The sequence below is a fragment of the Cydia splendana genome, chromosome 16 (genome assembly GCF_910591565.1).
Source record: "Cydia splendana chromosome 16, ilCydSple1.2, whole genome shotgun sequence".
Lineage (NCBI taxonomy): Eukaryota > Metazoa > Arthropoda > Insecta > Lepidoptera > Tortricidae > Cydia > Cydia splendana.
In genome coordinates, this window is record NC_085975.1 from 13,050,111 (window position 1) to 13,075,952 (window position 25,842).

Genomic DNA, 25,842 nt, shown 5'->3' on the forward strand with positions numbered 1-25,842 from the left:
TACAGTTTGGCGAAACTTTAATTATAGGTAACACTGTACTTTGTGTTCTGTTAAATAAATTAAAAAAAAAAAAAAAAAAAAAGCGGCCAAGTGCGAGTCGGACTCGCCCATGAAGGGTTCTGTAGCAGCAAGTAACATAATAAAATTGCGGTTTACGATTTATGACGTATTAAAAAAAAAACTACTTACTAGATATCGTTCAACCCAATTTTCTGTGGAAGTTTGCATGGTAATGTACATCATATATTTTTTTTAGTTTTATCATTCTTTTATTTAATTTCTTATTTAAGTTACAGTGGGGCACACTTTGGAAGTGTCTCTCGAGCAAACTATTCAGTTTAGACAAAAAATGATATTTTAGAAACCTCAATATCATTTTTGAAGACCTATCCATAGATACCCCACACGTATGGGTTTGATGAAAAACAAATTTTTGAGTTTCAGTTCTAAGTATAGGGAACCCCCAAAATTTATTGTTTTTTTTTCTTTTTTTGTGTGAAAATCTTAATGCGGTTCACAGAATACATCTAGGTACTTACCAAGTTTCAACAGTATAGTTCTTATGTTAGTTTCGGAAAAAAGTGGCTGTGACATACGGACGAACAGACAGACAGACATGACGAATCCATAAGGGTTCCGTTTTTTGCCATTTGGCTTCGGAACCCTAAAAATGGATCAGGGCGATAGATGCCACGCTAGAAAATGTTAACCAAATAAAATTCCTAGGCATAATAATTGATACACATAGCAACTGGCACCGCCATACAGAGCATGTTTTAACCAAATTAGCCAAATTCATATACCCTTTACGAAGACTAAAAAATATATCATCAGAACAAACAGCCTTACTTGCCTTCCACTCATATATAATGTCAAATCTGCGTTACGGACTAATAATGTGGGGAAACAGCAGCAATAAAGATAGAATATTCAGATTACAAAAAAAATGCATTCGTTCAATTTACGGTATCAATCAAATGGAATCATGTAGACCATATTTCATTAATAACAGAATACTTACTTTCCCATCACTTTATATATATGAAGTCTGCATATTTGTAAAAAATAATCCAGATTTGTTTCCTATAAAAAAGTCTACTACTCAACCAATCCGAACCAAATACATGTATGACATAATACGCGCTAACCCTAAATCGGCACTCTTATCAAAAAGCGTTATATGTATGAGTATAAAAATATTTAACAAACTTCCCACAGACCTTAAACAATTGGCATCATTACCTTTCAATAAAAGCTTGTTTGATTGGCTAATCAAACGGTGCTTTTATAGCATAAATGACTTTTTACAGAGCTAGTACACGTTATTCATTATTATTGAGTCTATCTAGCATAGTTTATTGTTAAAAGTGTTATTGAAGTTTAAAAATTGTATTTAGTTCTAAGACAACTTACCAATATTGTACGCTTTTGTAAGGCAGGATATGGAGAACATAAATATTTTGTACCACCTTTGTAAACCTCACCCATAACCATACAATAAATAGTTTTTGATTTTTGATTTTGATTTGATTTGATTTGAAAAGTCACGTGACTATTTCCATACAGTTTGGATCGGCGTTTTCTATCCACGATTATCATCTTCGCTGAAAAGGTGTTCAGGTCGCGTAGCCAAGATGCCAATCGCTTACGCTCCATAGCGATTGAAACGCAACTGTCACTGCCGCACTAATTTGGAAGAGTGATAGAGAGACATAAAGCTTTTCGTTGTCGAAGCGATAGCGATTGTAACCTTGGCTAGGCCGGCAGTGTTTTCCTAGAGTAACTTTTTAACCAAATTCTCCATATACTCCATACCGACAGTAATCTCCTTGAGCAAGACTTCGCATTCCTTCGTCTGCTCGGCCACGATGACTTTTTGGATAGCGAGCTTGGCATTTAAATCTTCTAGCTGCACGTTTGCTTCCTCGATCTTCGCTAAACCACCGATTAAGCGCTCGCACTACAAACACGACTTATTTAGCGTATTATGTCGGTTAATCACTCGGAACTCCATTTTATTCAAGTGAATTGCTATACACCATTTCATATACCATGGCGGGATTCAACTTGAGACGGTCATTAGGCGTAAACAATAGGAGTAGTGACAAAAAAAGATACCCGGCCACCTTTTTTTGAGGCGTCGTGTCTTACAATGTAATTTTCCAGTCTTGATCCTTTGTGTAATACCACCACACGCTGACTTTGAAGAGCAGAGCTCGTAAAGCAATTCTTAACCAATAGATCAACAGTATGGTTGTCTTTGTGCAGTTTCAAGGGGAATCCCGCCATGGTATATGAAATGGGGTATACCCCAATCGAAATTTCTATCAAAACTACGGTATCGTCTTGGGTCGACCCATTCGTTTTTCGTCAAGTTCTTAAATTAGTCCTATTCTGCTTTCGTCGCTCATTCTACATTGAAAGCCACCGCCGATTGTGACGAATGTAGAATGAGTGACGAAAGCAATAGGACTAATTTAAGAACTTGACGAAAAACGAATGGGAGGACCCAAGACGATACCAAAACTACATAAATTTTATGAAGGACGGAGGAAGGAGGTCTTTTATGTTTACACCTAATAATCCATTAACTAACCTGTGCGATAATAAACGCGTCTTTCTCATTAAGAAGCGACAAATAAGTAGTCAAATAATCCATATAGTGCTTCGGCGTGACGTAGTTGTTCCTACGAAGCCGTAGCAAGAACTCGATGGAGTATCTTGCCACTGACATGTGTACGTGAACAACATGTTCTACTATGATGGGGCGGAACTCTTCAGGTATTTTCTGAACCTGGAATAAAGAAGTACATACTATGAAATTCCCGAAAATACAATGAGTTCTTCGTGGTTTTTCGGAACTTATGTACGAAATATTATTCGATATTTACCAGTTTCTTTTCCGTGAAGGAAAATATCGTGAGGAAAGCGGACTAATCCCAATAAGGCCTAGTTTCCTCTTTGGGTTGGAAGGTCAGATGGCAGTCGCTTTCGTAAAAACTAGTGCCTACGTCAATTCTTGGGATTAGTTGTCAAGCGGGCCCCAGGCTACCATGAGCCGTGGCAAAATGCCGGGATAACGTGAGGGAGAAGATGAAAGTCCCGGAAAAAAACTGAGTAAAGCGCCAATGATACTTTAGTTTCCCCAACCGGTCACCCATCCAACTACTGACATAACATAGCTTGGAGTGACTGAACGGGCGAGAATACTGAGTATAAACACAAGACATGATACTTACATCTGATAAGAATACATTTGCTACCGCCAACAAAGCTTGCTTCGGCCACGGGAACTGCCAGTCAATAGTCGTATTATTCACCAAACCAGGGAAACTTCGACACCTAGAGACCAAATTATCGGTTAGTTTCCGCTGAAATGAATGACGGCATGAATGTAAGGTTGATTTTACTATGGGGAAACGAGACATGGGGTTGGGGCGGTGCAGAGTCTGTATGGAGGCAGAGGAGACTTCCTTGCACATCCTCACAGAGTGCTCTTGCCTAATGCGTACTCGTGACTTAATCCTGGGCGGATACATATTGCGCCCGAAGTCTCTCGAGATCAAAAAGATCCTGCAGCTGTTTGAAGTTGCAGGTTTGGATCGAGAGTTGTAGTTAGGTGGCGATCACAAATATCACAATAGATCAGGGATGGTCGCAGTAATACACAGGCTTTGGAGCCTTATATAGCCCCTAACACGAAGAAGAAGGTTGATTTTTACCTGTTACGGAGGATGTCACCACTTGGTGACATGGATAGAACTACGTGGAGGTTATCAGCGCATCTGTCACAGAAAAATGCCCAGACGGCGTCTCTGTAAAGAAATTTATATAAGATGAACAAAGGCTCTATTCTAGTAGGTAGTATCAGGCAATCCGATTGACCGTTGTGGTTTGCAATTATCTATATATCTTATAAGAGATTGTTATAACTTATAAACTTACTTGGCAACCCCGTATCCAGCTTCCGCGCTCGCGTTTCGCACAGAGTTGATGATGGCATCCTTTTCATCATCACCAAAGAGCGCCGGTATCATGCCGATCATCAGAATGTTGTTGATGAACTCCAGGAAACCCTCCTCCAGGATCTGATTGTGAAATATATTTTTTTCTAAAATGTATTCTAATAGTGATATTGTAAGGGTCGACACGTTCTAGATGAGACGCTGGTGAATAATGTTCCTGATTACGTGGTTGGTCTGTACGTTACTTGAACCTCTCAATACCGAACGAGCTTTAGCTAGACACATGCCTCTCTGCAAGCTTCAAGCGCTTGCAGAATACGACTGTACTATACGGTATACGGTGCTATAAGCCGAAGTCACAGGCTGTTCATCAAGACGGCAAACATACTCGTAGATAGGTACGACCCCAGTTCCCAGCAGTAATGCAAGAGCCATGGAACGCAGGCGACGTTGACACATTGGTTGGAAGAAATGTATGGCGTTCGGCGTCAGTGTCGAGCGTGCATGCGCATAGCGTGCGTTTCATGGCCGAGGCGTACGGAACCGACTTAAGGACTCCTCCTTAAAGAAAGGAAGTGTATAAGCCAGAGATATCCACACCATCCCAGGCTAATTACCTGAGCTGCCATGAACAGGAATACAGTCTTCTTGTTATCCACTCCGAGCTGGTTGTACAGCCGCTTCATGTCGTCCTTGAACGTGTTCTCGTTGTAGTTGCGTGTGATCGTGATCTCGAACGTATCACAACCTGACAACAGTGTTCACGTTGATGTCTGGATTGTGCCAGAATAGCCGATTAGTTAACCCTTTGCCAGGCTGACAGTTCAAAAATGACAATCGAGTCTTACTGATCGAAAATAGAACACATGTTCGAAGTGCCGTATGTGGCAAATATATATCCCTTAGCCTGGTAAAGGGTTAATAAAATACACGGTGTTGCTTTCAGTACATATATCCAACGAAGGAAAATGATAGAGGATTTGATGAGAAGAGAAAATGATAATTTCGAAATAAGCATCGATTTTTTTCTTGCTGAACCAAGCTAGATTATATTTTGTATACTTGTAGATTTGACCAAAACCGGATGATTTTTCCGAAATTCATTAGCATTTGCTGAACATACATGGAAGCCACTTCGGTCCTGCATCATTTTCCTTCGTTTGACCCGTACGGAACCTACTTACGTACCTGCAGCAAAAGCAGCCAGCCGAGCAATACTCTTCTTGCCCGATCCACCTACGCCGATGATCATAGCGTTGCCTCTGTCCATGCGCAGGATTCGATGCGTCCGCGTCAAATGTTCTAGACAATCTTCGAACAACACGACAGACATCTTGCCGATGCGCTCGTTGAATTCATCCAGGATCTGTCAAAAGTTAAAATGGCTAACTGTAAGTGATCTAGTACACATTCATACGAATAAATAATTAGTAAGGGTTCTTTCCCTCATACAAATAAGTACTTAAGGGTTTTAAGAATATTAACTTCTTGTCTGTGGATTATAAGGATCCTGACCGAGTTTTCAGTCATTTTTTAGTATTTCTTTCGAGGACGTTTTTTTGCTCCTAGTACCGCCCAATGTACATTAGGATGTACACTCAGATCCGATGGAAGAAAGAAAGAAAGAAAATGGAAAACAAAGTTGGTAGCATTTCATTTGTCTCGTAAAATTTTCAAACAAATGAAATTCAACCTAATTGGAAATACAACAAGATTGTAACTTCCTTGGCTATAATTTTGTATGGTGGGCGGCACAAGGCTTACATCACGTTTTTCGGTGCAAAAAAGTTTGATTTAAACCCACTGTTTTTGACCATATAATAGTTACTCGAGATATCAGAAGAAACCATAAACCGATAAAAAAAGATAGAAAATAGAAATCCTACTCGTAAAGATAAACGATTAACTTTACCTCTTGGAACAAAAAGTAAACAGCCTCGTAGTCAAGCAGATCCTCATAGTACCGGATCTCCTCTTCATCTAGAGCATTCCTGTAATCTCCGAACAGCAAGGGGTCCCGTTCCACATACTCTTCCAACTGAAATGGTAAAACAATTGAATGCATAACTCCACTACGATTCTCCAGGGGTACCCAATAAACCCCTGGAAAATCGGTGGTTCGTTTTTTATTCTTTCATCAGTCTTCTGCGTACATACATTCTAGATTTCATCATTAAAGCCATTATATAACCATACCAGGCGTATACCAGGCGGGCGGCGTGTAAATATTTAAACAAGTGCGAATCGGACTCGCCCACCGAGAGTTACGTTTTAGTATATGTAGGTATAGCGGCAACAGAAATAAAAATTTCAACTATCACGGTTCATGAGATACAGCCAGGTGACAGACAGACAGACAGACGGACAGACGGACAGACAGACAGACGGACAGTGGAGTCTTAGTAATAGGGTCGCATTTTTACCCTTTGGGTACGGAACCCTATAAAGGGTTCTGTTGGAAATTTATCTTTCCTATCTTTAACTCCTGTATTTTTTTCCTATTACAAATTACTTAAAAATTTTCCAACTTCATGACACTGCAACTTTCACATGTGTCGATGGCGACACTCTTAAATGTCTATCAGTAGTGACGGAAGTAGTGTCACCCAATGTATGGGACGTGCAAATTTTGGTATCGGATGAATTCACTTGGCACAGATGTAGTATACGTAAAGCTAAGCCAATCCAGCCCGGTAGCCATCCGCCACCCCCTGGTGAGTAGGCAGGGGGGCATCCAAAGTTACACATATCATATCGGTTTCTATTTACCTACCACCTAGAGTTTGGTATCATTTCCAGATAAATAGGGCATGAGGAATTCAATAGGAGGAGTTTAATAGAAAAAAATAAAAAAATTGACGCTCAAATCAAAATCGGTTTGCTATTTTTTTTATTCAACTATTACTATTATCAGCCGAAACTACAAATGCTAGAAAGTTGAAATGTACACACCAGGTTACATTTATAATGTTTACAAGAGATAAGAAGCGATTTTTAAAAATTCAGTCCCTAAGGGGGTTAAAAAGGGGATGAAACTTTGTATGGGGTTCATGTTTTATTTTAAGCTAGGAATTTCAAACTTCGTTAAAACATATATTATTGAAATACAAGAAAACTAATTTCAGCGTTTTAGAAAATTCGTCCCCTAAGGTGGCGAAATAGGGGTTGAAAATTTATATGGAGATCAAATTTTTTTACGAGTCTGGCTTGAAACTTTGTATATGCATATATTATTAGAATACAAGAGAAGTAATTTCAACGTTTTTAAAAATTCATCCTCTAACGGGGTTAAAAAGGAGTTGAAAGTTTGAATCCATTACAAATTAATTTGACTGCCCCCCTGCCTACCTGCCAGGGGGTGGCGGATGTCTACCGGGCTCAATTAGCTTAGCTTTACGTATATTACATCTGTGCTAAGTGATTGTATCGGATACCAAAATGTGCACCTTATGACACTACTTCCCGTACTACAGTGGACCTTATGCCCTTTGTAATAAGGTTTACGAACTGTCAGTTAACAGTGTCAGGTACCGTCAACTGTATTTCCTCCTCCTCCTCAGCTTCTTCTTCTACGGCTTCTTCCGCGGCTGCTGCGACGGGCTCTTCCGGTTTTTTCTCCTTGACTATAGGGTCACCAAACTCTACAGAACCATTAAAACATTATCTTATAAGCAAGTTGAACCAAACACATTCAATTATATCTATCAGCCAATAAAAACATAATATTGGTTTTATACCTAAGGATTTGTTTAGGTGAATCCCGTTATTAGCAGAGGCGTATTTACAAATTTGGCGCCCCGGGCCATTTTGATTTGCCGCCCCCCTTCATCAGTGACGATAAAGTATTTTATTTAAGAAAAAAAAAACCTGCAACAAGTACCTTTGGGGTGTGAAATAAAAAAAAACTAAACATTTACCATTTACTCACATAGGCATTTACATTTCTTTTCCTATGTACACATTGGTTGACAAAATCATCAATAACGCTGTCGTAATTTAAAACGTTTGTCAGCTCAGCTTCTATATTAAGAAGAGCTAAGCTATTCAGGCGCTCTTCGCTGATAGTGGAACGTAGATATTTTTTTATTCTTTTGAGTGCAGAAAGGTGACGTCACTAATGTCACTATTCTAGATACAGATTTATATGGGCCGTTTTTGTCACTCAATGACGATGCGACCTCGTTATATTTGCCTGTACGGTTACCATCAGTTTGTCACTGACATAAACGCCGTCGAGAACGTAATTTACTTTCTATACATCCCGTTTGCACTAATATGCGAGTGCGAGCGAGATGTATAGAAAGTAAATTACGTTCTCGACGGCGTTTATGCCAGTGACAAACTGATGGTAACCGTACTGATCTGATCGGTGACCGGTGGGTACTGCTGAGTTTTGGCCATTGAGAATCAAGGTGAGACATGGCAGTCAGGCTGGATATAGCTAAGGAGTTCGGTCGGGTCTGGCATCGAGTCTGCTCGAGGGACTATGTTATACAAATGGATCGCTAGCTTTTTTTCCGGTAGACGCACATGAGCCGTATAGTAGACGGAAGCTGCTCCGATAGTGTGGACATTACCGCTGGCGTTGCACTAGGTTCTGTGCTGTCATTGCTGCATATCAATGATAATCATTGCTATGCAGACGACAGTAGTAGGGATGCGTATTACACAGGCCGTACCATTATCCCTCATTCTGTGGTGCTGGAAAGTCATGAAAAGTATTGTATTTGTATCTGATATCGAGAGCACTCTATCTGTACTGAGTTTCGGCATGGGATCGGAACAATTTAGTGAGATTCAATACCACGAAGACACAAGAACCGCCCGTATGTATATAGTCAGATGGGTCACAAATAATGTTAGGTACGTAAGTGAAAACGCGAGCGTAGCGAGCGCGAAATTTTTTCGAGAAAATAGTAGGTAAATTTTTAGGGTTCCGTACTTCAAAAGGAAAAAAACGGAACCCATATAAGATCACTTTGTTGTCCGTCCGGCCGTCTGTCTGTCTCAATATAAAGGGTCTTGACATGACAGAGGGCGGCAAAATCGACAAGGCTTGTTATTTTTACAAATAAATAGGGGAGCGACAAAATTCTGGTCGACCCTATCTGAACAGCTAATAAAATATTTTTTTGACCCAAATTTGCCGCCCCCTAAAATCTGCCGCCATAGGCTTCAGCCTACTCAGCCTAGTGGTAAATCCGGCACTGCGCCGTACTAATACTTCTTGAACGAAAATGCTAAATTAATTTAGGTACTTGTTGGTAGATATTTTTAGCAATGGTGGGGTTTGAAGCGTTCGTTTGTTTATTAATTTAAATGTTAATTAAAATATAATAAAAAAATAGCTAAGTTTGATTATAAAAGGCGCCCAGAAAAAGCCGCAAGGGGGTGGCTTCGCCGCCCCCCTGCGGCCTGCCGCCCCGGGCCATGGCCCCCTTGGCCCTATGGTAAATACGCCCCTGGTTATTAGGTATCGTTCACACTACATTGTTCTTAATCCTGCCGACATCGAAGGTCGAAAGTGACAGTCGAGTAAGACGATACATATAAAGATTATAAAGGTATAATTAATACTAGTTAGTTTAACTAAACGTATTCCTTAGCCTATTATTCTATATTGAATTCTTATTCATTAAGAATTGATATTCTTAAAATAATATAATATTCCTACACAAAAAAACGCATGACTCAGACATTTGATGAGAGGGTTTGTGACTGAGCCACTGAGTCGTGTATTTTCTCTTACCTAGATTCTTTTAAAATCTATAAAGAATAGATTATAAAATTGCAAGCGCAAAGTCGAGGTCCGAGTGTCTTACCATCCAATTCCTGCTCTTCCTTTACTTCCTCCTCATGAAGGACAATCTCTTCCAGCACCACGGGCTCTTCCTCAGGGAAGTACTTTACGATGTGCTCCCTCATGTGGCCCCGCATCAGCTCATTATCCTGTTGGTTTAAAATTTAGCACCATCAATCATCTTCATCATCTTCATTCTAGCCTTCAGTCGCCCACTGTGTACGCCACTTATCCCGGTCCTGGGCTAGTCTCATCCAAAAGTGCCCCGCGATTTTCCGAATGTCATCCGCCCAATTTAGTACCTTGTCAGTATAAGGTTTAATAAAAGAGGAAGATATGAAGTAGTTACTATAAGATCTGCTACAATACGGACAAGTCGTGTCAGGCTGAAGATGTAGTGGAACTTAAATAGGGTATGCGAGGGTATGGTCCCCTGTTACATGAACTCAAAAAGTATTCGAGCCCCGAATATTTACTACTCTCATTCTTTGCAGACCCAGGGGCCTTAACATGATGTCTTTTTTGCGATTCTGTTTAGGACCTAAATTGAATCGCTAAAGGACGGAGCTATACTATAACTTATATAGCTCCGTCCTTTAGCGAAAATAGAATCGCTATAAGGACAACACGGTAAGGCACCTGGTCTGTGACATTCTACTCTAAGATCTCAGCTCTGGAATCGCCTTCTCTGGAGACAAATGACCCAGTTGAAATCCTACCGTTTTAGCAATACGAGAAATTTTAACACTACCCCACCGGTCGCTAAATACTGATGAATTGATGATGTAGCGAGTTCTGAATGTACCCTTACCTGCGTGTTGATGAGTCGATCACAGATGACTCGTGTGAACTCATTACGCCAACACCGCACCATGGCCCGTTTCTCGCTGAAGTAGTTGGGGTGTGTGAGCAGGAGGCCGGCTGCGACGCGGGACAGGTCACGCAGATTGAAGATGTAATGGAACTTGGCGGGGGTCGGTGGGAGCTCTACTATTATTATCTGTAATCGGTTAATAAAGAATATAGTTCGGTAGACGTGTTTTCAGATTTAGTAACTCGAGAAGTTCGTCCTTATGTGGCGAAATACGGCGAGCCTTCCTCAAGCGTTCGTCAATATAACCTTTTGTAAAGATTGAATGTCGTGAAGCGTTTCATAAGGGAAAAGTGGACGACCGTTCTCCATTAAATCGTAGTTCCAATTATTCCCCTTTGGATATGAATATAATAGAAAATATTTTGAAACAATTTTGATGTAAATTGACCACAGCTATGCCCCTTCGTTTAATTTTTCTCGTTATTTTAATATTATTAAGAGCTTCTTTTTTGGCTCCTAACTCGAGGCTTGGGAACCAATGGAATGTACCTTATAGAGGTCCAACGTCATTTGAACAAGTTTGTCTGCGATTTCCTGTATCTCCTCCGGGAAGATTTCGAAATGCCCCGCAATGATGCTGGTGTAAATATGGCTGAGGGTGGTTTCTGCAGGGAATTGTAGATTGTATACCGAGAACATAGAGATGAAGCGAGGATCCACCTGAAAGCCACCGAAAAACCTTTGGATTTTGACCGACATAGTAATGTAGAAATTGTAGAATATAAAACTACTACTAGTAGGTAGGTTAAAATTTTCGTACATAATAAAACGTTAACGTTAGCACCTGACACCCAGGCACCAACAACATAATCATCGTGCCCCTATCACATATACCTACTTACATCAACATCATACATATACTACATATAGCTGCTAATTTTCAGCCAGAAAAACATTTTACTACATATTTTCCGAATCTGATTTCGTTGTGTCTGTGTAAGCAATTAACAAGTTACGGGAGATTTTTTAGATCTAAGTACCTTACGTGTGCCGCTGAAAACGTAAAATTAAAATACCTATCTAAACTTCAATAAAGTTTTGTATGGAGTCTGGTTATAATTATGCCGGTAGCCACAGAGCTTTTAGTAACTGGATACGCCTTGTCTGTCATTTTCTGTATTACAAAACAGTCTGCCGATTTTGCGGGGGAGGGGCATACATATTAACGTACAAATAGCCATATCAGATAAACGTCAGTCCAAAGAAAAGTATGCTCAATTGTACAAGGTTTACGGCAGAGGGGTAAGCTCTTAAAGACGGCTCCGGTTAATGCTCTAATAAGGTGGTCTAATCATTCAATTTGCTAAAATTTGCTTATTTTGTATACTTACGTCGTTCCTACCACCACCAGCTTTACCCATAGCAGCAAGGAAGCCTATGTCCTTGAGGTTCTTCCAGTTCAGGTCCTTGCCTCTGTCGTAAAAACCTTTCCTCTCGAATATAAGTTTTAACAATGCAATGGGCTGTTGAGTGCCGTATGTGTCCACCTGATACAAAACGATGGCATTAACGATCACCGAAATTTTATAATAAATGTTATAGAGTAAGAAAATACGAGAAAAATGGAAAAAAAGCAAAAAGCCAACGACACGCGGTGTTCCCAGGCGGTCACCCATCCAAGTACTGACTGCGCCCGACGTTGCTTAACTTCGGTGATCGGACGAGAACCGGTGTATTCAACGTGGTATGGACGTTGGCAAGATCGTAGTTGAAAATGAACAATACTAAGCAATTTAATACCTAACAAGATAACATTTATAAAAAATATAAACTTTAAAATTATTGGTATCACCAAAAATTTAAAAATATTGGTATGTTAAATGTTGAACCGGAATAAGTAAGTACCTATTTAATTATATTAATTAGGATAGGTAGTCCTAATTAATATAATTTCTTCGAGCAACACCGGCGTCCGACCCGCCGGAAGGGAGGAGCCCAAGCGATATCTTACCGTACAAATCGTTCTGCCATTTTTTCGGCGGGAACCCTGCACACAGGCGCACTTCTCACTCATTACATACAAAATCCAATCTGTAATGATGACATAAATAGACAGAAAATAACACACGTCAAAGTCAAATCTTGCACACCTCGATCTCTTTATTGTGTACGAATGACTCACACAACCGCGCTAGTTGTGTGCATGCACAGTTGACCTTGTACGTCGACAGAGGGAAAATAGTGCGAACGCCGACTCCCTTCCGTGTTGCTCGAAGGCTGACGGTACATAGAAAAGTGTCAAGCTACAACTTACAATAGGCATATTCATGTCGTCTATAAATATGAGCAGCTTCTTCCCGACCGGCGGGCCGAACACATCTTTAGTTCGTTTTTCCACCACCGACTCCAAGTTGCGCTGCACGTCCATGGACGAGGTTCGCGAGGAGAAGTTCATCTGCTGTACCAGCTGTGGGTGTAAGAATAAAATAAATGACATGTGTAAGTTATGGCCCCATTCTCCTTGAAAAAATGTTTTAATATTTTCACAGTAATTTCTTGCCCTTACCCTTTTCCAGACATAGTGCAATTTATCGACCACATACGCGTCAATAGAATTTCAACCTTAGTAATTCGATTTAAGGTTAGAATTAGATTGGACTTTCCGAAAATGTGACTTGTCTTCAAATTAATCGTCAAAGCTGGATTCATTTTAATATAAGTAGGTATTTGGATTTTTGGGAAAAACCTTGTAGATTGGTGGGGCCTGGAAAAGGGTTAATTTGTTGGTATCTAAGGGTGATATTCCATCTGTTCAATATCTTGGTATAATGTGTATTGCGTCTCACTCTCTCATTAAGCAACATGGGAGATAAAATACACATTGGACAAAGAAATTGGACAGGTGGAATACCACCCTAACCGATTCTTCGGCGGTTGACCTTTTCCGAAAATCAACCAAATATTAGCTACCACGCTACCACGAATGCCTCCCAAGATTATTTACGCTTTAGTTCCCTTTGCGGTTGCTCTTGGATATGAAATTTAATTCAATCCCTGGGAATATTCACGCCACTGTTCGGAAATGTGGCAATAGATGGTCTAAAACCAAGCTGGAAAGTAGGCAATAGCTGTAGCACCTGAACCACCACTACTACAATGTTTCATTGTTATCATCATCTGTCATTGGTGACGGTTCGCTACAGCAATGAGTATCATTTAAAACATAAAAATCAATAAAAGGTCTTTTTTGGCGCAACTTTTTCCTTCATAAATAAAATTAGGTTATTTATAGGACCAATTTCTTGTTTAAAAAAAAGATATGTAAAACCATTCAGTTCATTTTTTTTAACAATTATCCATTCAGTTCGAGCTTAAGGCGCTTTTTACTTTTGTAGCTGTTAGTGTTTTTTTTTAGCAAAAACGCTTCTAAGTTTAGAGTCGGTTTGAAGCATCAAATAACAGAAAAACGCCTCTTAAAAGTGATAAAAAAAGTAAAAAAGGCGGGATCTGAAAATACTTATTGAATTGGATAGTGTAAATTGTGTTTGACTAAAAAATACAAGAAACACGTATATATATCTACGCTCGCTATAAAAATGAGTTCTTCTAGTGAAGAAAATGATATTCTTACGCTGACGCCTACCGAAATTCAAGAGACAGCACAGGCAGTGGCTACTAATTTGCTACCAGAGAAATCGCGGGCTAGTACTTATAGTTATGCAAATGTTTTCTTATTTCCTCGCAGTAGTCGTGAAAAGCACTATGTAATGCCTCGGCCGTAAACGCTAAAGATGGACTCGTATTATTTGAGGGCCTCCACTAACGTGTCGGCCCTCAAACGCACTCGTCCATCTTTTAGCGGTTTTCTGTCCTCTCCTACAATGTACTATTGTCGGATTTTATGTTTGTCAAATGTTTATATGGGAAAGATTGAGTTGACAAACGTGCAGTTGGTAAAATTTGGTTGGGAAACGAAATTTGGTCAAAAAAGTTTCGGTAAATTAAAAGGATCCCGTCTGCCGCATGCACCCAGAAAGGTGGGTCAAAATGGTCACTGAGTGAGAGTGGAACCCACGGAACACAATAGACGGTGCAGGCCGGGGTTCAGGCAGACCGAAAAGTAGATGGCGGGACGACTTGGACGCATTCTACCCCAAATAGTGGGAAAATGCCGATGACAGTGTCGAGTGGAGAAAACGAGGGGAGACCTTTGCCCAGCAGTGGGACACCAAAGTAGGCCAATAAAAAAAACTATAGGTACATTAGGTACTTACGTATTTTTCAGGAGGCAGACCTCTCAAGTAATTGCTGATTATGGCAGTTTTGGAAGTTCCCGTGTCACCGACGAGTAATACGGGCCGTTCCACCTGATGAGGGATTCAAACATATTACTTACTTAGTCGATTCAAAACTTAGTAACTGGCCACCGGTTAGTAACTGGCCACCCTAAACTAAAAATGAATTCGATTCTCCTATAAGCAGAATTCATTTTAGTATACGGTGGCTAGTTATTGAAGGGTGGCCAGTTATTGAAACCTTACACTAAAATGAATTCTGTTTATAGGTGAATATAATTCATTTTTAGTTTAGGATGGCCAGTTATTGGCCCGTGATGGCCAATTACTGGCGAATTACCCTATATTGTTTTTACACAGTCGGTAGTTTTTGTCAAAAAAATCATTTTCTCAAACATGCAATGAAATGTCGTCACTCCGGGCGTTATATCAGGCTTCGAAGTATCACGCTTAGGGCGGAGCAACTCCAGAGAACTTTAAAGGAATTTCATACAAAATTTAAGGCCTAGGCCGGGAAGTATTTTTTTTTTTAATTTCCATTTCACAGATATGTGTGACACACCATCGTGGCATTCAGCCATTAAAGTGATAACACACTATCCCACCGCTTTTAAAAAAAAACTATAGGCAGTTTATGGTTTATGGTACGATTTCTTTTTTTAAATCTTTATAGGGCTGTATCTCCTAAACCGTGCGTCGCAGCGCAAAAATAATAAAATGTTCGTTCCTCTGTAAGAAACCCTTAATTAATATTTAAAAAAAAAACACAAAATAAGAAAAAAATAATAAAATAAACTTTATAATGCTGTATCTCCTAAACCGTACGTCGTAGCGCAAAAATAATCAAATTTTCGTCCCCCTTTAGGAAACCCCTTGATAACATTAAAAAAACAAGAAAAGAAAAAAAAAGAAAAAAAAACAGAAAAAAAAATTTATAGGGCTGTATCTCCTAAACCATGCGTCGTAGCGCAAAAATAATAAAATGTTTGTTTCTCTGTAAGAAACCCCTAATTAATATAAAAAAAAACGAAAAAAAACAAAAAAAAACTAAAAATACTTTATAATGCTCTTAAACCGTGCGTCGTAGCGCAAAAATAATAAAATTTTCGTTCCCCTTATGAACCCCACGCACTGAATAACCTATCACATTTGGACATAAAACAATCATCATCATCAATTTTTATTATTATTTCATTGCATGTTTAAGAAAAGCACTATACATACCTCGGCGTGAAAAGGGGTTGTCGGCCTCATAACTATCCGGTCTCACTACGTTCGGCCGTCTATATGCATTCGGCCGGCAACCCCTTACTTCCCAGCCTCTGTAGTAATGTACTATTTCGTTACAAGTTTTTATCGTGTACATAAGTATTTTACTTTTCTTTCCACATGCAACTAATACTCAGCGAGACAATTCTAAAAACCCAAAACACATTTATTTTTAGTATGAGATTTCTATGGCCACCTCCTCATCATCATCAAGTTAGCTCGATGGTACCATAATATTGCATTGCGTCCACTTTATGTATGAAAATTTTCAGCTTCATTCGAAACCGGGAAGTGGGTCAAATTTAACTTACAAGATTCGATTACAGACAGAAAACGGGACATCACCTAAAGATACCTAAATAAAAGTACCCACTTACGAAAATGGATTTAATTGCACAAAATAGTAGTCAAAAGTCCACTTACACTCTCCATAATTTTAATGAGCCACGTCATCCGTAAAGTATCGACGGTCGGGACCAATATACCCGAGAACTTCATATCTCTGTTGTGGACGTACTCCGGTATTAGCCACTCCCACGCCTCCCAAGTCAGTGTGGACAGCTCCAGGCAGTAATCGTACAATGTTGGAAAACCCATGGGGAAATGTTCTAGAAAACAAAATCAAATAGCTCAAAAAAGGTACTAAAATAAAAAGCAAAAAGCCAACGACACGCGGTGTTCCCAGGCGGTCACCCATCCAAGTACTGACCGCGCCCGACGTTGCTTAACTTCGGTGATCGGACGAGAACCGGTGTATTCAACGTGGTATGGACGTTGGCGACATTAGAGTCGCAATTTGTATTCACTATCGTCATAGTACTTTATTAAGTAACAAGTGTAACAATAACAATAACAACTTACTAGTAGTGGCCTTCTTTTCGGTAGTATCTTCAACAAGCATCATCGGACAAGCTTTCTTGATATACACGTCGAAGTCAAAGCGCCCGTCATCTATTATAGCGGCTCCCAAACTATTGTACAGGGACTGCAAATAGACGTAAGTCAAAATCAGAACTGTATTTCCAATATTCTAGACATAACATTAATAGGACAAGAGTGAGGTCTCCAAGTTAATATTACCGACCCTCCTTCTGACGCAATCGGGTAAAAATAAAATTGGCGGTTGATACCTAATAAATGTCTCTTTGTCCCTACTCTTAAGGGTGGTATTCCACCTATCCAATTTGTTTGTCCAATGTGGATTGCTTCTCACATTTTACTTAATGAGAGAGTGCTAATCTCAACAAACCCCTATTATAAAGGCATTAAAGTGCATGTACCTGGATGTACTTTATTACCAATCATAGTCTAATAGAACATGGTCTTCTCTTCCCAGAGTGACACAAGCCTACGACACAATAACATTGCCACTTTGTATAGCGCTATTGCATACTATTATATAGCGCTGTCGCATGATGACGTAGGCTTGTGTCAGTCACGTGGTCGGAAGAGAGTACCAGGCGGAGTAGGTATACCATGATTACATGATTACCAATCCATTCTGCAATGAACTTATTTTAACGAAATATACCTTCGTGGTTTAGAGCACAAATTTCAACACACAACTCATCCGGGGGTGTAGCTCAGATGGTAGAGCGCTCGCTTAGCATGCGAGAGGTACGGGGATCGATACCCCGCACCTCCAGTAAAAGTTTTCTTTTTGCATTTATTTTTCGATAAATTTAATAAAACATTTAATTAAATTTTACCTTTGTACTTTATATTTTATAAAGAGTAAATTAATACATACCACCATAAAGACGCACTCGACGACAGTTTTGTCCACTGGCTCATTAGCATTTTCTCTGTTTGGCAGCAGGCCACTTATCATGTAACAGAGTTGCACTACCTAAACGTAATTATTATTTCATTATTATTTAATCAGTGATTAATAATCACACTATTAAAGTACACAAAATATCATAGCAACATGTCATAATTTTTGACATGAGCGCCATCTATCTCTTACACGCTAAACTACAACAGCAATTAGCCAGTTACCACGCAATTTGAAATTAGCGCCATCTATCGCTTATTGGTTGAACTGCAACAAAGGTTTGCTAGTTACCTCAGTAGAGAATAATTGACGATTGTTAATTATGTACTTCTAGTGTAGATGGCGTGAATGCCAAAAAGTGTTTTATGTAATGTATAATAGTTTTGTTCAAGTGCGAATCTCAAATTGTATTATATACAAAAACCTAAACTTTTAAATATTTAGAACCCAATGATAACTTAACCTAATCAAAGAATATTCTCACAGTCCTTACACTAGAGGGTCTGCCACAAAAAAGAAAATTGAAATTTCGTTATCTGCCTCTCTATCACTCTTGCATAGGTTTAACCCCTAGCCGCCCAGAGACCTATAAAAAGGTCTCCTGTTCCATCCAATTTGAACTTTGTGTTGACAAAATAAAATTTCATTTTGCTTGGCAAGGTTTGACGTATGGGCGGCTACACTGAGAGAAAAATCATCACCAGGAATTAATAAACAGTTCTGTACTGGGGGAAAAAATGAAGTTTTATTAGTAATCATGGAAGTTTCACTATTTCTGTAAAATTTATTTATTTCTACAAACAGCTCAGTAATACTAAATCTAATTTCAGCAAACAGACTTTAGTAAATGGAGCATTAAACAAAGTTCAGTATTTGTTACAATCCATTTTTATTACTACTAAAATTCTCCGATTTTTACTAGTAAAGTTTGTGATTTTTGGAAAAAAGCATCTGTGATTTCAAGTTATGATTTTAGTAAATGTCTCACTTACATAGTTTTGTAATATCTAAAAAACGAGTTCGCGGGAATAACATTACCCCATTTAAAATAACAATTCAGTTGTTACTATAGCGACATTACAAAGTTTACTGGTATTTAGTAGATAGACTTATTGTGTTTATGTTCATTGTTGTACCAATCACTAAACGAGTTTTGTAATACCAACACAGCGAAACGAATGTTAGTGATTTTAGTAAAATTTACTACTTGCTACGTTCATTTGGTTAGAGTTAGTATTGTGTCGGATGTCGGGCGGGCGTGTCTTCTTTGTTTAAAACATACTTAAGTTAAATAATAAATTTAGGATATATTGTGGGCCATGGACATATTAACCCGCGACCTACTGTGTAGTTGGGGTCTACAGGAATATATTGTTCTGCAACTTCGAGCTAGCTGTTGTTATTCTAGTGATAATGACATCATAGGTAAATCTAAACTTTGCAATTCCAACCTCCCTAGCACAGGTGCGCCGCGAGAGCATGTTGCGCGCGTAATAACTACTAGTCTCTTTCTGACTGTATGAATAAGAAAGGAATGGGTAGAATATCTCGACAGGCTTTTATAGTGCCTCTTTAGTACAGAGATATACTACCAAATGCTTTTTTATTCATACAGACAGAAATAGAGACGGGTAGCTACCACGCGCGCGACATGCTCTCGCGGCGCCCGTTTGCTAGGGGCGGAGCCGGCGGAGGAATTGCAAACAGTTTAGTTTTTGCCTGTGACGTCATTATCTCTAGAATAACAACAGCTAGCTTGGAATCGCAGTACAGTTTAGTAAAACCTATGACGTCATCGTCTCCGATATTACTAAGGCACGCTTAGAATTACAAAACGGTTAGTTTTCACCCATGACGTCATCACCTCCGATATTGCTAAAGCACCTCTCGGAATAACAAAACCAAATTTCTGAAATTACTCTAGCATACTTCAAATTACAAATATAGAAGTTGTATTTCCTACTAAATGGAAATTGCAAAAGTCAATTTGTTCCTATTAGTTGACTCTCCTTGTCCCCGGATTAAGTTTTATTTTTGTAATTCTAAGTGTGTTTTTGTTAGTTTTTTGTCTCAGTGTAGAGGATATGATATGATAGACAGAGTTGGACAGAGGATATGATAGACAGATAAAGAAATATAGATTTCGTTTTTTGCAGTAAGGCCTCTGAGGCTCTGAAAAGGTTTTAAATTAAACAACATATACCAGATTAAGTCCAGTTTGAGGCACAATGGTCTTGAGAGGCGTTTGCTGCTGCAGCCCAAACAGGCCAAACACTATGTAGTTGATGGCTCCGGTCACGTAGTGGTCGAAGAGATCCTTTAGCTGTTCTCGCTCGTCTTCGTTGTTGCGGCCATGAAGCCATCTTAAGAAATAAAAACCTTTATGTACATCAGTAGCTTGCTAGTCCAAGAAAAGTCTGCAATGATTTTGATAGCAAGTGTCATAATTTCATAGAAGCAAAGACATATGAATGTAACTTCGTATAAGATGAATAAAGTCTAAGGAAAAAATACGTGCCTCGGAAATCAAGAAAAAGTCATTCTCGGATAGATGTCGCACACACCTTTGGCTTATGCTCGGCTAGATGGCGTGACGACACCGTTTCATATTTAACAATTTTAACACATAGATCATCAGTGAATGAATATGGGTCAAAATGATATAAAAATAATAAAATCATTTATCCATAAATATACTTATACATTTTTTTGATAATTTTATACGTTTTCATTTTGAGTTTTAGTCGTGTGTCGATAGATGGCAGTAAATTTACTGTGACTACAAAATTTACTATGACAGTACCCCTCTATACTATCTATTCTCTTTGATAGAAGTTTGACGTTTAAAATAACACTTGCACTGCGTGTGCTATCAAAAGCGTTGCAGGCTTTTCTTGGTCTAACTCTATCATCGTATCCATTTGTCTCATCACGCAACCAGTAATGAATTAATGTTTCCAATTAATAATATACTGCAATGTTATGTCTAGTACCATTATTTATTCTGTAATGCAAAAAAGAACTACACGTGTAGCGTTTGACTATATATTTTGTCAATGCTATCGCCAACGTCCATACCACGTTGAATACACCGGTTCTCGTCCGATCACCGAAGTTAAGCAACGTCGGGCGCGGTCAGTACTTGGATGGGTGACCGCCTGGGAACACCGCGTGTCGTTGGCTTTTTGCATTTTTACTTATTTTTAAAATACTCGTATTCTTAATATTTAAAGAGTGTGTGTGTACCTTTCCCAGTAAGGTTCATATCCAAGATTTTTAGGATCGACGAAGACCATCCCCGCCCTTGACACAGTGGCGGGACTGGCATAATTCAAGTCGCCGACTTCAAAAAGCAGTGCGCAGTACGAAGCCAGCCGTATTCGCTCGCCGTTGGCCAGAGTTAGTAGCTTGTTGTCGTCCATCACAGAGTTCATGTTTTCGATCCAGAGGGCGTCCACGTCGCCGTCGAAGAGCGAGTAGCGCCGCTCACCTTCTTCTGCTGGTCTATTAAAAAAAACATTTGTAGGTAGCTAAAGAAAAAGCAAAAATGTACAGAAAGCGCTTTTTAACCCTTTACCAAGCTGACATTTTGACACTCGAATGTCAGTCTTACTCATCGAAAATAGAACACATGTTTGAAATACCGTATGTGGGAAATATATACGAGTATATCCCTTAGCCTGATAAAGGGTTAAAGTTAAATAAAGTTAAAAGCAAACCTGTTCATCTCTCGGAAAATCTTAGAATACAGTCCATCCGTCCAATCTCTGGTCACAGGGTCCAAGATTCCGTAAAGTTCTATAACGGAACAAGCCTGTAAAAAAGCACTTATGTAATAAAATTATAAATACCAAGGAAATAATCTGTGATTTCAGACGTCTCGTGTCTTAAATCGAAAACTTGGCATTGACACTGCAGGCCAATAAGAAGGTGGTGCCCCCTACAGTTCTCGTACCTATAATCATTTTCCATGCATAGTACCTACGATTTATCGACCACATAGGTACCTACGCGCCACTAGAAATTCAACCACAATAATCCAATTTAAGGTACAAATTAACTTACGACTTTTAAGAAATGTGACTCGTCTTCAAATGAATCTTCGAAGCTGATTTAATTGGAATATATTTGGATTTTTTGGGAAAACCGTGTTATGTGTATTGGTTCGGCCTGGAAAAGGGTTAAGATGGTCGCCTTTTTGTCTCCTGTCACCCTGTCACGAGTGTCACGTTCTCACAAGTATGTAAGTGCGAGAGTGACACATGACACGATAGACATTAAAAGCGCAACCATCATCTGTCGTCGTCACTTAACATCGTTTTATATAGAAAACCGGACAAATGCGAGTCGGACTCGCCCACCGAGGGTTCCGTACTTTTTAGTAGGTATTTATTGTTATAGCGCTAACAGAAATAAATCATGTGTGAAAATTTCAACTCTATCCAGCTATCACGATTCATGAGATACAGCCTGGTGACAGTAAGACGGACAGACGGACAGTGGAGTCTTAGTAATAGGGTCCCGTTTACACCCTTTGGGTACGGAGTAGGGTGGTTCACGTTTGTATGGGAAAAATTCAAACTCTAGCTGGAAGAAGCGGCACCCTCTCATTTTGTTAAACTTGTTATGTTGACTAAACATGCCAAGATTTGTAATCTTATCTCAACTACAAGGGGGTGCTCAAACACTTTGAAATTTTTCAAAGTTGTATGAAGTCCAAAAAAATCAAGTTATTATTTTTTTGGGTTTTAAGTAAGTAGTAGTTTTCACATTATGTGAAAGTGTGATTTAAAAATTATTTCGTGAAAAAACATTTTTATTTCTATTTGTTATGATTTTTTAGGTGAATTTCTAAAAATCTTACTTTTGAAAAATTATAAAAAATAGAAATAAAAATGTTTTTCTACTTAAAAACTTATAAATCACATGTGCAAATAATGTGAAAACAGATACTTAAATAAATTTCCGAATAATAAATACTTGTTTTTTTGGTTTCAATACAACATACAAAATTTTCAAAGTGGTTGAGCACCCCCTTGTAGTTTGATATCAAATTACGAAACTTGGTGTATTTTATCAGCATAATAAGTGTTACAAAATAAGGGGGTGCCCCGTAAGAAAATAAAAAAAATGTTTTTTGAACCACCCTAGTACGGAGCTCTAATAAATTACCTTAGGATTGAGAACTTGCAACTTGGTGGACAGACCCATGTTGGTCTGAGCTTTGACCAGCGACTGTAGCACCACGGTCTTGCCCCCGCCCGTGGGGCCTACTACCATGGTGGAGTGACGTGTCATCATGGTCTCATACAGCTGGATTACCTTGTCCACCTGCCCACAAATTATTACATTATTAACATTGAGTTCTAGTCTACCTAGAGAGACTCTCGCTGGGTGGTCGTATCAAGGGTCAGATGCAGAAGGCGGTAATTTTGGACACGGCGCGTATATATAGTACGTCAGTTCCCAACTCTGCGGCCATGACCACCGGCAGCTTGGGCTGCCGGCGGCACCCTAGGTTAGGTTTTTGTAATGTGTGTACCTATATATTTTTTGTAATGTTTTGAAAGTGTTTTTATATTGTACTTTTATACTCACATTGTAAAGCCCTAACCTAAGACCCAAGTTAAATAAAGGAAATAAATAGGGGTGTCATTGAATCGATCTGCAGAATATTCCTGTTTTGATGAACAAAAATAAATATTTGGTCAGCCGAAATTGCTACTTGGTCAGCATGCAACTTATGGTAAGCAAGTATTTCTAAACCAGTTCACAATTAATGTCATAATTATCAGTAATAGCCGAGGTCACAACTTCACAACACATACTTCTTATCATTCCATACTAATTTGAAGCGAGGTTTCATCTTCTTCTCTGTCGTATCGCTCTTGACAGAGCGGTCGCGAGATTTCATACAGAATCAATAACGTGAAGTAGGTTGTGCATCTTTTGTGGCCATATCTTCGAAATGATCATTTTATGATGTGGCAATCATTTCATGAAATCATTGGTTGGCCACATCAGGCCACATTTAGGCAAAAAATTCATTTTTGGTAAGTAATGTAAGTTATGTAGGTACAAGCTTTTATCACTGACTGTACTTTTCTTTCCACAGGCAACAAATACTTCATCGAGACAATTATATAAACCCCAAACACAATTAGGATGCGTTGTTTTAACACAGAGTTATTAAGAGCGCTCTTACAAGAAAAGTCGAAATAACGCAAAATTGATGATACTAGTCGACGAAATTCAGGACTTTGTGCTCATTATTAGAAACAATGAGTACTTGTTCCAGTAAAAGCGTCTTCTTATCTTTTTAAATATCGTTGTAAATATTAGAAAAAGGACTTATTAAATTAGTAATGATTTTTTTTCTGATGGTCGTTTCCGAAAAACCCCGTGAAGCACTGAATGGCAAGCTCTTATTTGGAAATGTTGAGAAGTTTACTCTGCTAAACCTGGCTATTTTGTATTACTAATACCCTGTACTTTAGGCATATCAAACGATATTTTTCCTACACACCTTTGAGAAAGAGAAAATCAAAGTAAAACGAACTCAATTTTCTCTCCGAAACAAGTGTCAATTCCTACGAAAATCTACTTAATATCGAAGTCATTTTCATACTCAAGCAATCTGCAACGTTTGCTTATACTGTTGGTATACATTAGTGTTTATGAAATTCTACTATAATTTTTTGGCAATTTTTTGAAAACTACTCTATATTACCGATGACGTGCGCTGCGCCAGCTCAGTGCCGCGGCAGAGCTTGTAGAGGCAGGACGTGTGTCGGTCGGCTCCGCACATTTTCAACGGCGACAATGAGATTTTTTATCATTGTGTGCGGCGGGCGCCGTGTAAAACGCTATACTGTGTGCGTGTAAACCGCAACGAGAGACTTTGATCCTAGCACTGTTTTTATAGTATTATAATTTATAATGGTACAGTTTAATAAACTACCGGACAGGATTAAAAATATTTGAAACGACCTGACATTCTATATGTATTAATTTTGACTCAAGATAGTACTCATCAGGGTCTGATGATGGAGCCGGAAGGTGGTCACCGGTACCAATCAACCATGCAACTAAACCACTTCGTGTTTAGGCTCGTTTTATTCATCTCAACAAGATCTTTGACACAAGATAGTACTCGTGGTCTGATGATGGAGCCGGAAGGTGGTCACCGGTACCAATCAACCATGCAACTAAACCACTTCGTGTTTGGGCTCGTTTGATTCGTCTCAATAAGATCTTTGACACAAGATAGTACTCAGGGTCTGATGATGGAGCCGGAAGGTGGTCACCGGTACCAATCAACCATGCAACTAAACTACTTCGTGTTTAGGCTCGTTTATTCATCTCAACAAGATCTTTGACACAAGATAGTACTCAGGGTCTGATGATGGAGCCGGAAGGTGGTCACCGGTACCAATCAACCATGCAACTAAACCACTTCGTGTTTGGGCTCGTTTGATTCGTCTCAACAAGATCTTTGACACAAGATAGTACTCAAGGTCTAATGATGGAGCCGGAATGTGGTCACCGGTACCAATCAACCATGCAACTAAACCACTTCGTGTTTGGGCTCGTTTGATTCGTCTCAACAAGATCTTTGACACAAGATAGTACTCAGGGTCTGATGATGAAGCCGGAAAGTGGTCATCGGTACCAATCAACCATGCAACTAAACCACTTCGTGCTTGGGCTCGTTCGATTCGTCGCAACAAGATCTTTGACAAAAGTTAGTACTCAGAGTCTGATGATGGAGCTGGACTGTGGCCACGGGTACCAGTCTACCATGTAACTGAACCACTTCGTGTTTGGGCTCGTTTGATTCGTCGCAACAAGATCTTTGACACAAGATACTACTCAGGGTCTGATGATGGAGCTCGAAGGTGGCGACGGGTACCAGTCTATCA

The 25,842-nt window shown here is 39.3% G+C and overlaps 1 protein-coding gene and 4 non-coding genes across 5 annotated transcripts in view; 2 read left to right on the top strand and 3 right to left on the bottom strand.

Moving 5' to 3' along the window:
• Positions 1-25,842, bottom strand: part of LOC134798055 (dynein axonemal heavy chain 10) — a 133,980-nt gene that overhangs the window by 37,529 nt on the left and 70,609 nt on the right. Inside the window, exons 49-70 of the mRNA XM_063770382.1 lie at positions 23,093-23,251; positions 21,640-21,734; positions 21,167-21,424; positions 20,124-20,283; positions 17,894-17,992; positions 17,005-17,128; positions 16,567-16,751; positions 14,854-14,946; positions 12,894-13,046; positions 11,971-12,126; positions 11,129-11,299; positions 10,577-10,765; positions 9,788-9,914; positions 7,497-7,606; positions 5,878-6,003; positions 5,154-5,331; positions 4,583-4,713; positions 3,946-4,088; positions 3,723-3,815; positions 3,240-3,342; positions 2,597-2,794; positions 1,816-1,960 (exon numbers count right to left, since the gene is read on the bottom strand). Of these exons, the coding sequence (XP_063626452.1) occupies positions 1,816-1,960; positions 2,597-2,794; positions 3,240-3,342; positions 3,723-3,815; positions 3,946-4,088; positions 4,583-4,713; positions 5,154-5,331; positions 5,878-6,003; positions 7,497-7,606; positions 9,788-9,914; positions 10,577-10,765; positions 11,129-11,299; positions 11,971-12,126; positions 12,894-13,046; positions 14,854-14,946; positions 16,567-16,751; positions 17,005-17,128; positions 17,894-17,992; positions 20,124-20,283; positions 21,167-21,424; positions 21,640-21,734; positions 23,093-23,251 (3,196 nt within the window). The remainder of the gene's footprint in view (positions 1-1,815; positions 1,961-2,596; positions 2,795-3,239; positions 3,343-3,722; positions 3,816-3,945; positions 4,089-4,582; positions 4,714-5,153; positions 5,332-5,877; positions 6,004-7,496; positions 7,607-9,787; positions 9,915-10,576; positions 10,766-11,128; positions 11,300-11,970; positions 12,127-12,893; positions 13,047-14,853; positions 14,947-16,566; positions 16,752-17,004; positions 17,129-17,893; positions 17,993-20,123; positions 20,284-21,166; positions 21,425-21,639; positions 21,735-23,092; positions 23,252-25,842) is intronic.
• Positions 12,219-12,337, bottom strand: LOC134798477 (5S ribosomal RNA). The gene has a single exon (XR_010145194.1). It is a non-coding gene; the product is annotated as a 5S ribosomal RNA (ribosomal RNA).
• Positions 16,804-16,922, bottom strand: LOC134798487 (5S ribosomal RNA). The gene has a single exon (XR_010145203.1). It is a non-coding gene; the product is annotated as a 5S ribosomal RNA (ribosomal RNA).
• Positions 17,716-17,788, top strand: Trnaa-agc (transfer RNA alanine (anticodon AGC)). Its single transcript has one exon. It is a non-coding gene; the product is annotated as a tRNA-Ala (tRNA).
• Positions 20,985-21,103, top strand: LOC134798488 (5S ribosomal RNA). The gene has a single exon (XR_010145204.1). It is a non-coding gene; the product is annotated as a 5S ribosomal RNA (ribosomal RNA).